The 12,362-nt window shown below is 40.6% G+C and overlaps 2 protein-coding genes across 5 annotated transcripts; one reads left to right on the top strand and one right to left on the bottom strand.

Moving 5' to 3' along the window:
• Position 1: 1 nt before the first annotated feature.
• On the top strand, positions 2–1,876 carry LOC144201171 (uncharacterized). The gene is made up of 4 exons (XM_077723589.1): positions 2–412; positions 543–628; positions 771–843; positions 1,002–1,876. Exons 1-4 carry the CDS (start codon positions 175–177, stop codon positions 1,871–1,873), a joined length of 1,269 nt encoding a protein of 422 aa, XP_077579715.1. The 5' UTR covers positions 2–174; the 3' UTR covers positions 1,874–1,876.
• Positions 1,877–1,898: 22 nt separating this feature from the next.
• On the bottom strand, positions 1,899–10,828 carry tox4a (TOX high mobility group box family member 4 a). 4 transcript variants are annotated; one of them, XM_077723582.1, is made up of 11 exons: positions 10,461–10,828; positions 10,213–10,317; positions 10,041–10,106; positions 7,569–7,868; positions 6,426–6,671; positions 5,328–5,636; positions 4,730–4,810; positions 3,950–4,654; positions 3,791–3,862; positions 2,908–3,047; positions 1,899–2,828 (listed from the first exon to the last, which is right to left on the bottom strand). In XM_077723582.1, exons 2-11 carry the CDS (start codon positions 10,315–10,317, stop codon positions 2,771–2,773), a joined length of 2,082 nt encoding a protein of 693 aa, XP_077579708.1. In that variant the 5' UTR covers positions 10,461–10,828; the 3' UTR covers positions 1,899–2,770. The 4 variants fall into 4 exon arrangements, with proteins under 4 accessions (XP_077579708.1, XP_077579707.1, XP_077579706.1 ...); XM_077723581.1 differs by having other exon boundaries at positions 3,791–4,654; positions 10,451–10,828; XM_077723580.1 differs by having other exon boundaries at positions 3,791–4,654; positions 10,456–10,828.
• Between the last annotated feature and the right edge of the window lie 1,534 nt (positions 10,829–12,362).

Below are 12,362 nucleotides of genomic sequence, written 5' to 3'. Positions count from 1 at the left end.
AACAATTAGAAATAGTTGACGTCACTTCCTATCATTCGTCCACTTATCGGGCATGCGCGAATACTGTGCATCTTCTCCCTGTTTCCGAGCCATGTGATTTATTTGTTGCTAGACAATTTCTATTTTTGCAAAGTCGTTTCTACCATTCATATACTGCCGGAAAAAAACGACAAAATGTCGGCGGACGCCGTAAACATTCAGGCACAAGTGGAGTCCGTGTTAAATGCGCTTGTTAAAGTCGCCACGGCGGAGTTGACCAAACTGTTCGAGAATCGATACGGAAGCGCGACTGCCTCCCAGCAAGTGGGCCGTCTTGACAACGGCTTTCCAGATAGTTTCTCGCCCGAAGAGAGAACCCGAAGCGTCGGAGTTCAAGTGGACGAGGTCATAAAGACACCGCTCGAGTTCTCGTGTATGTTGAATCAATTTACCATCAATGTGATTACAAATACATATCATGTGTACAATGTGCTCTAAACGAGCAGTCATCCAGCGCTTTACAATATAAAGTAATGTGAACCCTCTTCTTTTTTCCTTTGTAGATGGTGATTGCTCCAAAGAGTACACAAAAGAACAGAAGGTGCTTGAATGCCTCAGTGTTCTAACTGGGGATAAACCACATGACAATGTGAGTTTCTTGGTCAAAATGTGTACATGTTTGAGTTGTATGAAGTCATTGGAATCATGTGATTCTTAGAATACTTTTTGCATTAACTTTGGACAATTAGTGTTATAATATAGACTTTAATGTTGTGTTTTGAATCTCAAAGCATGCAGAACCTGGAGATGGGACAGGCTTGAATATCTTTGAGACAGAGCTAAGCACAGGTGCTACATCAGATGGTAAGGAACAAAGATTTTTCAATATAACAGTTTTTCGACATAAACACAATTTTCAGACATGTTCGTATGTACCATTGTTCATAACTCGAATGTTCGTAAGTAGGGGAGCGTCTATACTGAAACCCACCCTTTTTTTTTAATTATTATTCACTTTGCAGGTCATAATTGCAGACTGGGACTTAGTTCCCCAACTAAGCAGCCAGAGACGAGTGAAAATATCTCTTCTGGCAGCCTGCTTACCCAGAAGCCCACGTCTCAGCCAATGAGCTCTGAGATGCCTGTTCAAATGCAAACTAATAAAGCGGGCATGACTAAATGTAGAGCCCATAGCCCCTGTCTCTGTGATGAAACTGCAACTTTGGCACCTGTCGGCATTTGGGAACGCCCATCCGTGCTGAACAGAAACAAGACTAGACCCAAAAAGTCTTCACCAGACCAAAAGCTGGCTGGTTTCTGCATTGTGCAGCTTGTCAATGTGCTCAATGCAGCAGAAATTGAGGTTAATATTCAGCGGAGCGGCGGTGATGGTAAACCGAAGTCACCCTTGCCTAAAGATTTGCGACGCCACCAAGGGGTACACACGGGCCACCGCCTGTGCTGTTTCACACCGCCCCAAAATGGTGTATGGCGACTCCACAAAGTCATTGGCCACTCCCACAATGGCTACACTTGCAGCAGATGCGGGAAAATGTTTAAACGGCGCAAGATTCTTCGTCGACACGAACGTTTCCATACCGGTGAAAAGCCGTATTCCTGTTCCAAGTGTTCCAAAACATTTGCACTCAGGAAGAATCTACGCCACCATATTCGATTCCACACGGGGGAGAGGCCACACCAATGTACACGCTGCAGCAAAAGCTTTCGTCTGCGAGAAAATCTGAAAGCCCACATGAGATTTCACACTGGAGAAAAGCCATATCAATGCAACTTATGTGGAAAGACGTTCCGAGTCCTGGGAAATCTGGATAGACACAAACTCAACCCATGTGGATTCTTTGTACCATCATTCCGGACTGTCGCTGGCCTCTAGTTAGACCTTTGTTCTCCTTTTTCAATTGTTTTTACCTAGCTGGAGCTGTGAATATATGTGAAGGTCACCACATTAAAATTTGTACAAATGTTCTCTTTGAGTCTCTTATTAGCAAATATTCTCTGTAGTGGATTTTATTTATTTTTTTAATCACAAAAGAGGGCAAATATTAAATATATAGTTTTAACCTTGATTTTTTTATTTAAAAAGGTAAGTGTAATATTGCATTTTTCAAAATCTGTTTATTTAGTTAAACGTAACGGGTAAGGGGAAACATTTTAGATATATTTAGATATTTAAAATTAAATCAGGTTAAAGGAACTACATTAAAAGCCCAAAATATTCAGTGTGTTATAGATTGAAATCATATTTTTAAAAATGCTTTTAGAACTAAAAATCGCAAAGAAAAAAACATTTTGGATTAGAGAATTGTAATCGATGGAGGTTGGCAGCTGATTTATTTAGATTCCTTAATGAAAAACCAAAAACCATTACTCAGTAGAGGGTTACCTCTTCAATAAAGTCTCTTCCAATGAAAGGTAAACGCTCCCTTGGCTAGGTGACGTTCAAATCGGGTACATATAGCAACAAAAAACCTTTGATACAGTCACTTGGAAGCAAATGAGACTTAATATCAGTCAACCTAACATACTAAAGATGTTCAGGAATGGGTCAATAAACACAAATAACAAGCAAAAATAGTCCTACTTTTGAGACAAATATTTTTTTCTTTAGAACATGTATATTCACTCAAAAAAAACTTGCATTGACAAGACTGGATCTTTCATAGAACTGATGTTGGATTGAAGGTTGCATTCCATTTGAAGAATTTATGGAACGCTCAAAAATCCTGGTTAAGCGGCCACATTCCCGTACATTCATCTTTATTGTCTACCTTTATTTCACCGTTCCAATGGTTTGATTTCGGATGGAACACCATGCCTTGAAAATGTCACTGCAGAGTAAGGGGAAAGTACATTTAGAAAAAAAAAGAAAGAAAATGTTAAGCTTTCATTATCATTTAACCAACTCACCTGCAGTGAGAGGCCACACACTCGTTGCTGCAGTATTCTTTGTCCCAGTCTTGGCTCTCAACTGCGGGGTTTGTGCAGCCCGACCTCACGCAGACGGACGGCGCAGCGGCATCTTCACATGACTCGTTCACTTCCATCTCCTGCAGAAAGATGAAATGTGTTTCATGTACAATATTTGTTAGCTGTTAAGCAAGCTCATTCAACTTTTCAAACAGTTATACCAGTGCTTCTCAATTATCTTCTGCTGAACCCCACCCAGGAAAAATGAACCATTTCATGTGGGTTTCCTCCAGGTACTCCAGTTTCCTCCCACATTCCAAATACATGCATAGTTGGACAAATCAAATTGCCACTAGGTATGGATGCGAGTCTCCTTGTGCCCTGCGATTGGATGGCCACCGATTCAGGGTGTCCCCCGCCTCTGGCCCAGCACCCCCCACAACCCTTAGGACAAAACAGTTCAGAGAATGAATGAATAATTGTGATACTAAGGAAGCATCAATATTGACAACACATTTGCATCATTTCTTTGGTAATATTTAAAAAAAATATGGAAAATTTTTTTTTATGAAAAGCACATTAAAAACACTTAACGGCTTGTACTAAAACTATCAGTGGTAATAAAAAATACTTATTTTTTGATGCAAAATCAAGAAATGACGGTGATAAAATTTGGGGCTTTTTTGTTTTGCTGTATTTGATCGTCAACAATATTAGAATATGATTGAAGTGGATTTAAAACATTTTTAAAAATTGAAAAACTCATGATGCAATTTTTTTTTAAACCAGATTTTTGGCAGAAAGTTCTACAGGTACATGTAGGGTTGTATGGTTATCATTCTTTTCCACCAAAAAGTGAAAGACAAGAGAAAGACGAAAGTACCTCTTCTGAAGGAAGCACTTCCGAGATGACCTCCTCATCGTGCTGACCCGCTGACTCGGCAGAATTCACCACCTGCACGGCTGCCGTGAGTGCGGCTCCAGAAACCGTTGATCCCACTGTCATCGTGGCGGGAATGATTACGGGCAAAGCGTCTTTTACCTGGAACGGGGCAGGAACTATTTTGATCTGAAGTGGAGGCGGTGGGGCAACGGCAATGGACAAGGGGAGTCCTGCCGAATTTCCTCCTTCCCGAGGCTTGGCCTGTAGTAACCGTGGCGGAGCTGGGGCCATCTGCTGGAGCGGTGGTGGCGGGGGCGCGTTCTGCATCTGCTGTAAGGGAGGAGGCAGGCGAGGCACACTAGGCACCACAATTGTGGGATGTAGAGTATGGATACCAGGAGGCATTTTCAGGGTGACAAACTGCCCCCCTGCCTGAAGCATGTGTTTTGGAATTAAGATCTTGGTGATGGTCTGCGTCGGTGGGGGTGTGGGAGCGGGGGCGGGGGTGGGGGCGGCCGTGGATGGTTTGGCTGCCCCTGTGCGGGAACGAGTTGCTCTCTCAGGAATATCCAGAATGATATTGGAGGCACATATGTTGGTTAGGGTGTTCTCTTCAACGTTATTTGCTAGACGGACAAGCTGTTGACCGGTAGAGGGGCCACTCGCAGATGCTAGGCTGATGAGCTGGTGACCGGCAGGGGGGCCACTCGAAGATGCTATGCTGACGAGCTGGTGACCGGCAGGGGGGCCACTCGCCGATGCTAGGCTGACGAGCTGGTGACCGGCAGGGGGGCTACTCACAGGTGCTAGGCTGACAGCAGGTGGAGGTGGTGAAGGTGCAGTCTCTACCTTGACACATTGGGGCTGAGGTGCGAGAGGTGGCGGAATATTGAGGAATTGTATCAATAAATTGAACATGATAAATCCACGTGAGCCTACCTGTGACAGTTGACTAGCTCGATAAGCTGCCAAAGCTTTTAAATACTCCCTTTTGGCAGCATCTGTCTTTTTCTTATACACCTAAAGTGAACAAAGAAAACAAGAGAGTTAAGTACATCCATAGTTAATTGACCTCTATCGGCAAGGTCCCTCATACATGACTTGCATAATCAAGGCACAATTTTACTGCTTCGCTTTCAATGAGACGTACATATAACTTGGTTACAGAAAGGGCACAGTTACTGTACTTCTTAATAGTTTAGCTGGGCCAGTGATTTATATCTGGGTGAACAGATTGAAGTCCTAAATCATAATAACATAAATACGACGGACGTGTGGTCGCACGGACGTTTGGTCGCACGGACGTTTGGTCGCACGGACGTTTGGTCGCACGGACGTTTGTATGCACGGACGTTTGGTCGCACGGCTATACAAACTCTGTTATTGTGAATGGCACTGAAAGAGTTTGTGTTTTGTATTAAAAAATATGGAAGAAAAGAAATTCTGGGAGGAAATCATGAATATCTGAATACAAGGGTATGCCAGGGTTCCATTGACAGACATCAAAAAGAAAGAAAAAAAACAAGCATGCACAAACCTGTTTCTGCTCTTCAGCCAGGCTGTCCCACATGGACGCCACAATCTTTGACACCTCTCCAAAAGATGCGTTTGGGTTTTGACCTTTAATTGCAGCCTGAGTGTCTCTAAAAAACAGAGCATATGCAGAAACTGGCTTTTGCGGCTCGTTGGGGTCTTTCTTCAGCCGGGCTGGTTTTGATGTGGTCGGTGTCCCCGTGGGCTTTTTTGCTGTTGCCAAGGATGTGGAGCTAGACGACTGGACAGTTGAGTGGGAGAGGACCGAGGATGATGAGGACACAGACATGGGGGATTCTACCAGTACACTTCTCTGTGAGAAAGAGACATGAGACACTGTGATTAAGTTGCAGAATCACTAAAAAAGCGTGCAATATTAAAGCAGCATTAATAGAGCTACAAAATACTAAAATCTGAGCAATTTATTACAAGATCACATTGTGTATTTACTAGCGTAAAGACGTGTTTAATAAATAGAAAAAAAACAATTTACTTTTTTTGGTGTGTAAAAGTGGAGATTTAACCTAAAATTATAGTTCCATAGTTTTATCAACAGAAATAATAAAAACAAACAATAGTGGATACATTTAAATGAACACCTTAAAGAATAGAGCAACGTGAACGCAAGGTGAATGCTAGTTCCTGACCAAGGTTGGAGGATACGCAAAAAGATTATAACACAGCCAAAATAAACTATAGCAGGACAACACCCAGCCTATCCACTAAAAGATCCAAATGAAGTCACTGTCGTGGACATTATCTGTATTTATGAACGTATATGTGGGAGCAGTGGCAGCAGTCTCATAGCAAACTCAGCACAATTGTTGCCAGGTACAATTTTTGATTAAAATGATTAAGAATCATTTGAAATCAGTGTCTATAACAACGTCTGCTGGTAAGGTTCTTTATATGTATCTCTCCAGTGTTGTCTTATTATCATTGAAAATGAAGTCTTGCTCTTAATGAACTTTTGAGATTGAAATAATGATTTGAACTGTAGTCAAGATGGGGAGCGTGTGGGTTTAATCCAAGATTGGTATGAGAGGAGAGGGAGTACAGTGGCAACACCACTAGACCGGTTGTACATAAAAAGGCATCTCACCTTGAAGTCATCCATGTCCTCATCTTGTATAGAGCCAGCTGGAGAAGGTGTGGCAGACAGTGGTGGTTCCGAACTCCCTGCAGGAGGTCCTACGCATTCTCCACCTAGACCCATAGATAGCTCTGTCTGGTTAATGGTAGCCAGATGTCCACTTCCAAAAAGGCCATGAGTTATGTCGGCAAGTTGAACGTCGATGGCCATTGGGGAGGGGCTACTGAAATGAGAGCCTCCACTGTTACCCAGCTCCTGAGGGAAAATTATGCAAAAAGCACAAAGAGTTAAGTGAAGGAATGCAAAAAATGTCAAATCAATTATGTAGTATGTTAGTGAAAGGTAAGAGTTGCATTCAGTTTGTTGTAGTACATTTTTTCTTCAAATATTGGACTTATGAAGATTTCCAATATGATAGTCATAATTGGACACGATTCAACCCCCTAGTTCAGGGGTGGGCAAACTTTGACTTTAAAAATTTGACAGATGGGGGTCAGCACAAGATGCGATACATATAAAAAACTGCATCCGTCAACAGTACATATGAAACAGAAAAAAATAAAAAGGACTAAAGTATTAACATACTCATGACTCATCATTAAAGTAAAAAGTATAAAGTATGAAGTAAAGTAAAAAAGAATGTATTAATAAATATTAAAATGTAATTTAAAAAAAGATAGAGGGGCTGTAAAACACACAAAAAACCAAATAAGAGTGGACAGAGCTACTGCCACTGGCTTCTGCATGACGGCGCCATCTTGGGAAATAAAAAAAAAAAATTCTGGACAACATCGGCTGGCCGGATTAAAATGCCTCGCGGGCCGAATGTGGCCCGCAGGCCGTAGTTTGCCCATGGTGCCCTAATTTATCAATTGTGCCTGGTGGGAAGTAACAAAGTACAGATACTTCATTATTGTACTTGGGAATAAAAACATTTTCAAGTTCAGTTTCATGTGATGCCACTTGCACAAGGCCTTCACATTTACATTTCATTAAGAATAAAGCATAAACATTACAGATGCAATCCTCTGAATACGCAGATAACAAATGGTAACCGCTGCCCAACTGGCATTCATTGTAGTTTAAATGAATAGCCAGGCTAAAATGAGAGGACAAAGTGACCAAGATTATTTTATAAGGTAAAATGCATACCAATGACGAAGAGCTGAGCAGAGCTCCTCCATTCCCCTGACCAATGGCTCCCACGTTGAGGTGCTCCAGGCCTTGGGAGCCGTTGTTCACAAAAGGGGATGCAAAAGATGGATCATTAGCTTCCACCACCAAGTTGCTAACCAGGCTAGCGGAACCTGAAGGGCCTGCAGGGCCATCCGCTCCATCGGACAACTCAAAGTGGGACACTGCTTCAGAAATACTGAGTGATGGGTCCGGGTCTAGAGAGATAGGAGGAATCTCAAAAACTTCATCTCCTAGGCTGGGGGTGTGGAACGTTTGCTGTTAGGTGGGAAGACAATAGTTGTTTAGTGAGTATAAGTTGAATAAATGATGTATTATGTCATTTGGATATTTAATGATATGCATCTTAACATTTTTCAGACCTATGACTTAAGTACCATTACTAGTAAGATACTGCTATTGTACAACTAAGCATGTTTTGTGAGCTAGTAGACTCCTTTATCAAGGACATGACAAGAAAAGACGCATAAAGCTTTCCCAAAACAGTCATAGCAACTATTCCATATGTTGCATATCTAATTTAAGACATCCATGAACATGTATGTCCTTTGTCAGTACTAGAAAGACAAGTAATGCATAATGTTACAAATGTTCCAATTGCATTGAATTAATTTAAAAATATTAAATACTATTAATACCATATGTAGTAATTCTTACCAATTTTAGAGTAGTAAGATAAATGGACTGCACTTAGTGCAGTAGCAATGACTAATTCTGTCTGAATTCTAAATCTGTAGAAACAAACAAACAATAATTTGACCTGCAGTTTATCAATTAAAATCAGAAATGGCTAAAATGAGTGAAATGTACAAGAAGTATCAATAAATCTTCATTCATTCATTTTATGTACTGCTTTTCCTCACAATGGCCATGCTGGGATAGGCTCCAGCACCCCCCATGACCCAAATGAGGATAAATCACTTCAGAAGATGAAAAAATGAAAACAAACAACTCTAAAAAAAAAAAACTTGTCAAGTTAAAGACAAGCCCGTGTGAAACAAACCACAAAAGTTAAATGATCAAGGAAGTGTCTGTTGCGTCGACTTTACAGGGCCAGCCTATTATTCCCATCTGCATCGCAGCTAAGAAACAACTGGTAGAGTAAAAACAGAACAAGAACAATTCCCTCAAGCAGCAGTCTCTGTGGCTTCATGAGTGCACGAACAATAGTGTTTAAAAAAACTTTAAAAAAAATAAACACCTGGCTCTCTGTGTTGTATTTTCCAGTACCCACTATGGGTTGAAGGGGGAAAAGTGGCAAAAGGTTGTTTTTTGTGATTAATCACTTTAAACCGCATTACATGACCACAAATATTCCAAATCATCTGTTGAAACAAGCATAGAGCCAAGATTCACCCGGAAAACAGTGGCGCTTGTGGATGACAACTCATTTTGGGGGTCATATCCAGTATGGAGGCATGTGAAGGAAACATCAACAGCATGTACTATAAAGAAATTCTGCTGTCCTAGTCTAGTCCCAATCTAGTGCTATTTTTCATACTTTAGCCTCCACAACAATGTTCCTGATAGAGAAAAAAGGTCATAGTGCACCAAGATGCCATACCTGGCTAGCCCAGTCACCAAACATGAACACTCTTGAGCATGTCTAGGTTAAATTGCAAGAAGTCTAGAAGATGAAAGCAACACATTGTTGAACTCTGGAGGTACTACAATACTGGCTTAAGCCCTTGAAAAACAGGAGTGGGGCGAAAAAAAATCAATTCAGCTGTAGCCAACATTATTTTTGTATGGAAGAAGATTTTTGTAGAGGCAAAATATGATCTTAAACAAAATATCGGGTGGCCCGGCAGCTGAGTGGTTAGTGCGTCGGCCTCATACTGGGGGACCTGGGTTCAAATCCAGGATGGTCCACCTGTGTGGAGCTTGTATGTTTCTCCCACATTCCAAAGACATGGAAGGTAGGGTGCTAATTGGACACTCTAAATTGCCCCCAGGTATGGGTGTCCGTCTCCTTCTGCCCAGCGATTGGCTGGCCAACAAATCATCGTGTTTCCCACCTCTGGGCCAAAGTCAGCTGGGATACGCTCCAGCACCCCCCACGAGCACAATGAGGATAAAGTGGTTTAGAAAATGAGATGAGACAAATGACTGAAATGTTTAACAAAATAAAATAACTAATTGATGATTCAAACTTTGTTTTTAACAATGAACATAGCCTTTGTGTTAAATACCAGCCATTTCCGATTCAAATGGATAAACTGCAGGTAAAATTATTCTTATTTGCTTCTGCAGCTTTAGATTTGATGTCAATAAGATGTGAACCATGATGCCAAACGTGCACTAGACGCAAGCACAAAAGTTAGGGTATACTAGTCCACGTAGCCAAATTATTAAATAAAAATTGCTCAAAAATCCCTTAATTTTCAAGTGGTAATTGCGTGAAATAAAACAAAACCATATTTTGCTCACCTCGGCGGACAAAAAGTGATGAGCACCGCCACCTATGGTCAGGTAACCATCATTGCCCTCTGAAAACTGAAACCCATAGATAGAGTCGCTATTAAAATTCAAATTTGATAGAGTGACATTTACACCAGTTGTAGCTTCATCGGATTTGAATGAATAAAAACATTTGGCTCACCTTATTTCCTTCAGAGTATCCAACATATGCTTGGCTGTCCAAAAACTCCGAATCAACATTTTGAGCACAACCGTCAGAAAGTCCAGAATAGAAATTGAGGTCCATCTGCAAGCAAAATTACGTTAAATAAATATTTATTTTAAATATGGAATCAATTCATTCATGAATAACGCAAAATGTAAGCAAAACATGCTAGCTATCTACTTAGCTAAGCTAGCAGGAGAGCTACCGAACTGACCTAACCTTACGTTTCGTGTGAAGATCTGGGAAGGTTTGTGAGGTTAGTCTCACATCAGACAGGCAGAACAATCTTTTGCTAATGTATTGATATTGCGTGGACCTCCAAATCACGTCTCGCGTGGAGAATCCTCAGTTAAACGTGGAGTTATACATTATACTAATACAATTGCTATAATGTGGCGCCTGAGACGACGACTGACAATCGATAGTTCAGGGACTGTCGGAAATTAAAGCTACCACCAGAGTGCGGGCGAACCCAACAAAATGTATACCTAATAAAACACGCGTGCAAGTCACGAATTTGGACCCAAAAAATCATTTTTAATAAACAAAAGTGTATTTCAAAGTGACTTATGGACCACATGTACAACATTATTCGTTGAATAATACGCAAATGTACTAGGTAGTTTTAGACTGCACAGCGTATATTGTGCATTATTCAAACGTTTAAGACTGTTCGAAACATACGTTGATTTTACGTGTAAATTTAGACGTGAAAAGACCACTTTGTGACGAATTATCTAATGACAATTTCTAGACTTCAATTCACCTATAAAGGCTATTTTCCTGGAAATATAGTACTTATTTTTCAGTATTTTTAGTTTTCATTCTTATATTCTGAACCGCTTTATCCTCACTAGGGTTGCGGGTGGTGCTGGAGCCTATCCCAGCTGACTGCAGGTCAGAGGCGGAGGACACCCAGAAGTGGTGGCCAGCCAATCGCAGGGCACAAGGAGACAACCAATCAAGCATTTACGCTTACACTCATATCTGGGGCAATTTAGTGTATAATCAGCCTACCATACATGTTTGTGGGAGGAAACCGGAGTACCTGGAGAAAACCCACACAGGCCCAGAGATAACATACAAACTCCACACAGGTAGACCGACCTGGATTTGAACCCAGGACCCCAGATCTGTGAGACCAAAGCACTAACCACACTCACCCACCAAGCCACCCTTTGTTTTAGTTGTTACTGGAAATATTAATTTATGTTCTCATGTTCAATTTCACCAGACAGAGGTATTTATCCTCAACAAAAAATATATTTTTAGGCTTTGTATTTCGGCATCTGTTTGTAAACCACCGCCTTCATAATGACTGCGTCAGGTGTGGCCAGTCTTTTTGTATTCGGATACATTTGCTCAAATGACATACAATGTACTATCCAGCTTTTATATGGCATTCATTGACTGAGATTGACAGCACTAAACATCCAATTTGAAAGCGAATTATTTCTGCCCATAAGACTGAAACAATACTATGAAGAGAAAAACAAACCTATTAAGGCAATTAACCAGTTTAGGTTTTTTATATCCAGTTTTCTTTTAGCATATTTTAATCTGTAATTGCATTTAATACAATTACAAATTTGTTTTTAAAAATGTAAACTTAAAATATATGTATAGTAAAACCTAAACACATCAACTGCAGTTTTGTGTGACATAATGTGTACAATATTGTTTGCTATATTCTGTGTTAAAGAAAAGTTTTATTTTCCTCATAAAATAATTTACCATTATACTAGCCTATGGGCCTTTTCTAACACATAAGAGGTCCCTGCTCTTATCATCAGCATGTTACTGCGAAATCAAAACACACAACAGGCACCAAAATTGACATTTTTGGGAAATATTGTGGGAACAAACCCGTTTTTTTTGTTTCTTTGTAGCACAGTAGTCAGTTGTCGGAAAATAACTATACGTTCGTTGCATGTCATGTATTATAGCCAAAAATGATATAATTCGATAAGTTTCCTAAAAATCGTGTGGGAATCTGAACTGCATGTAATGTAAACAGATGAGTTTTGCTCACATTCAAGAAAAAGGCTTGTGATGAGATATTATAAAAGCGAATCATTTTGCATAACGATCATGACATCATTATAGATAACAGTTGCTTTTCATGC

The sequence above is a fragment of the Stigmatopora nigra genome, chromosome 9 (assembly GCF_051989575.1).
Source record: "Stigmatopora nigra isolate UIUO_SnigA chromosome 9, RoL_Snig_1.1, whole genome shotgun sequence".
Lineage (NCBI taxonomy): Eukaryota > Metazoa > Chordata > Actinopteri > Syngnathiformes > Syngnathidae > Stigmatopora > Stigmatopora nigra.
Note: the sequence above shows the minus strand (reverse complement) of the source record. Positions and strands in the feature narration are given on the sequence as shown.

Coding starts and splice junctions, on each gene's coding strand:
- tox4a (XM_077723581.1), bottom strand. CDS start 10,317: ATGGACCTCAATTTCTATTCTGGACTTTCTGACGGTTGTGCTCAAAAT. Junction 7,869..10,040: donor ATCACTTTTTGTCCGCCGAG/GTGAGCAAAATA, acceptor CCCACCTAACAG/CAAACGTTCCACACCCCCAG. Junction 3,048..3,790: donor AAGTGCTTCCTTCAGAAGAG/GTACTTTCGTCT, acceptor ATCTTTCTGCAG/GAGATGGAAGTGAACGAGTC.
- LOC144201171 (XM_077723589.1), top strand. CDS start 175: ATGTCGGCGGACGCCGTAAACATTCAGGCACAAGTGGAGTCCGTGTTA. Junction 629..770: donor GGGATAAACCACATGACAAT/GTGAGTTTCTTG, acceptor TGAATCTCAAAG/CATGCAGAACCTGGAGATGG. Junction 844..1,001: donor CACAGGTGCTACATCAGATG/GTAAGGAACAAA, acceptor TTCACTTTGCAG/GTCATAATTGCAGACTGGGA.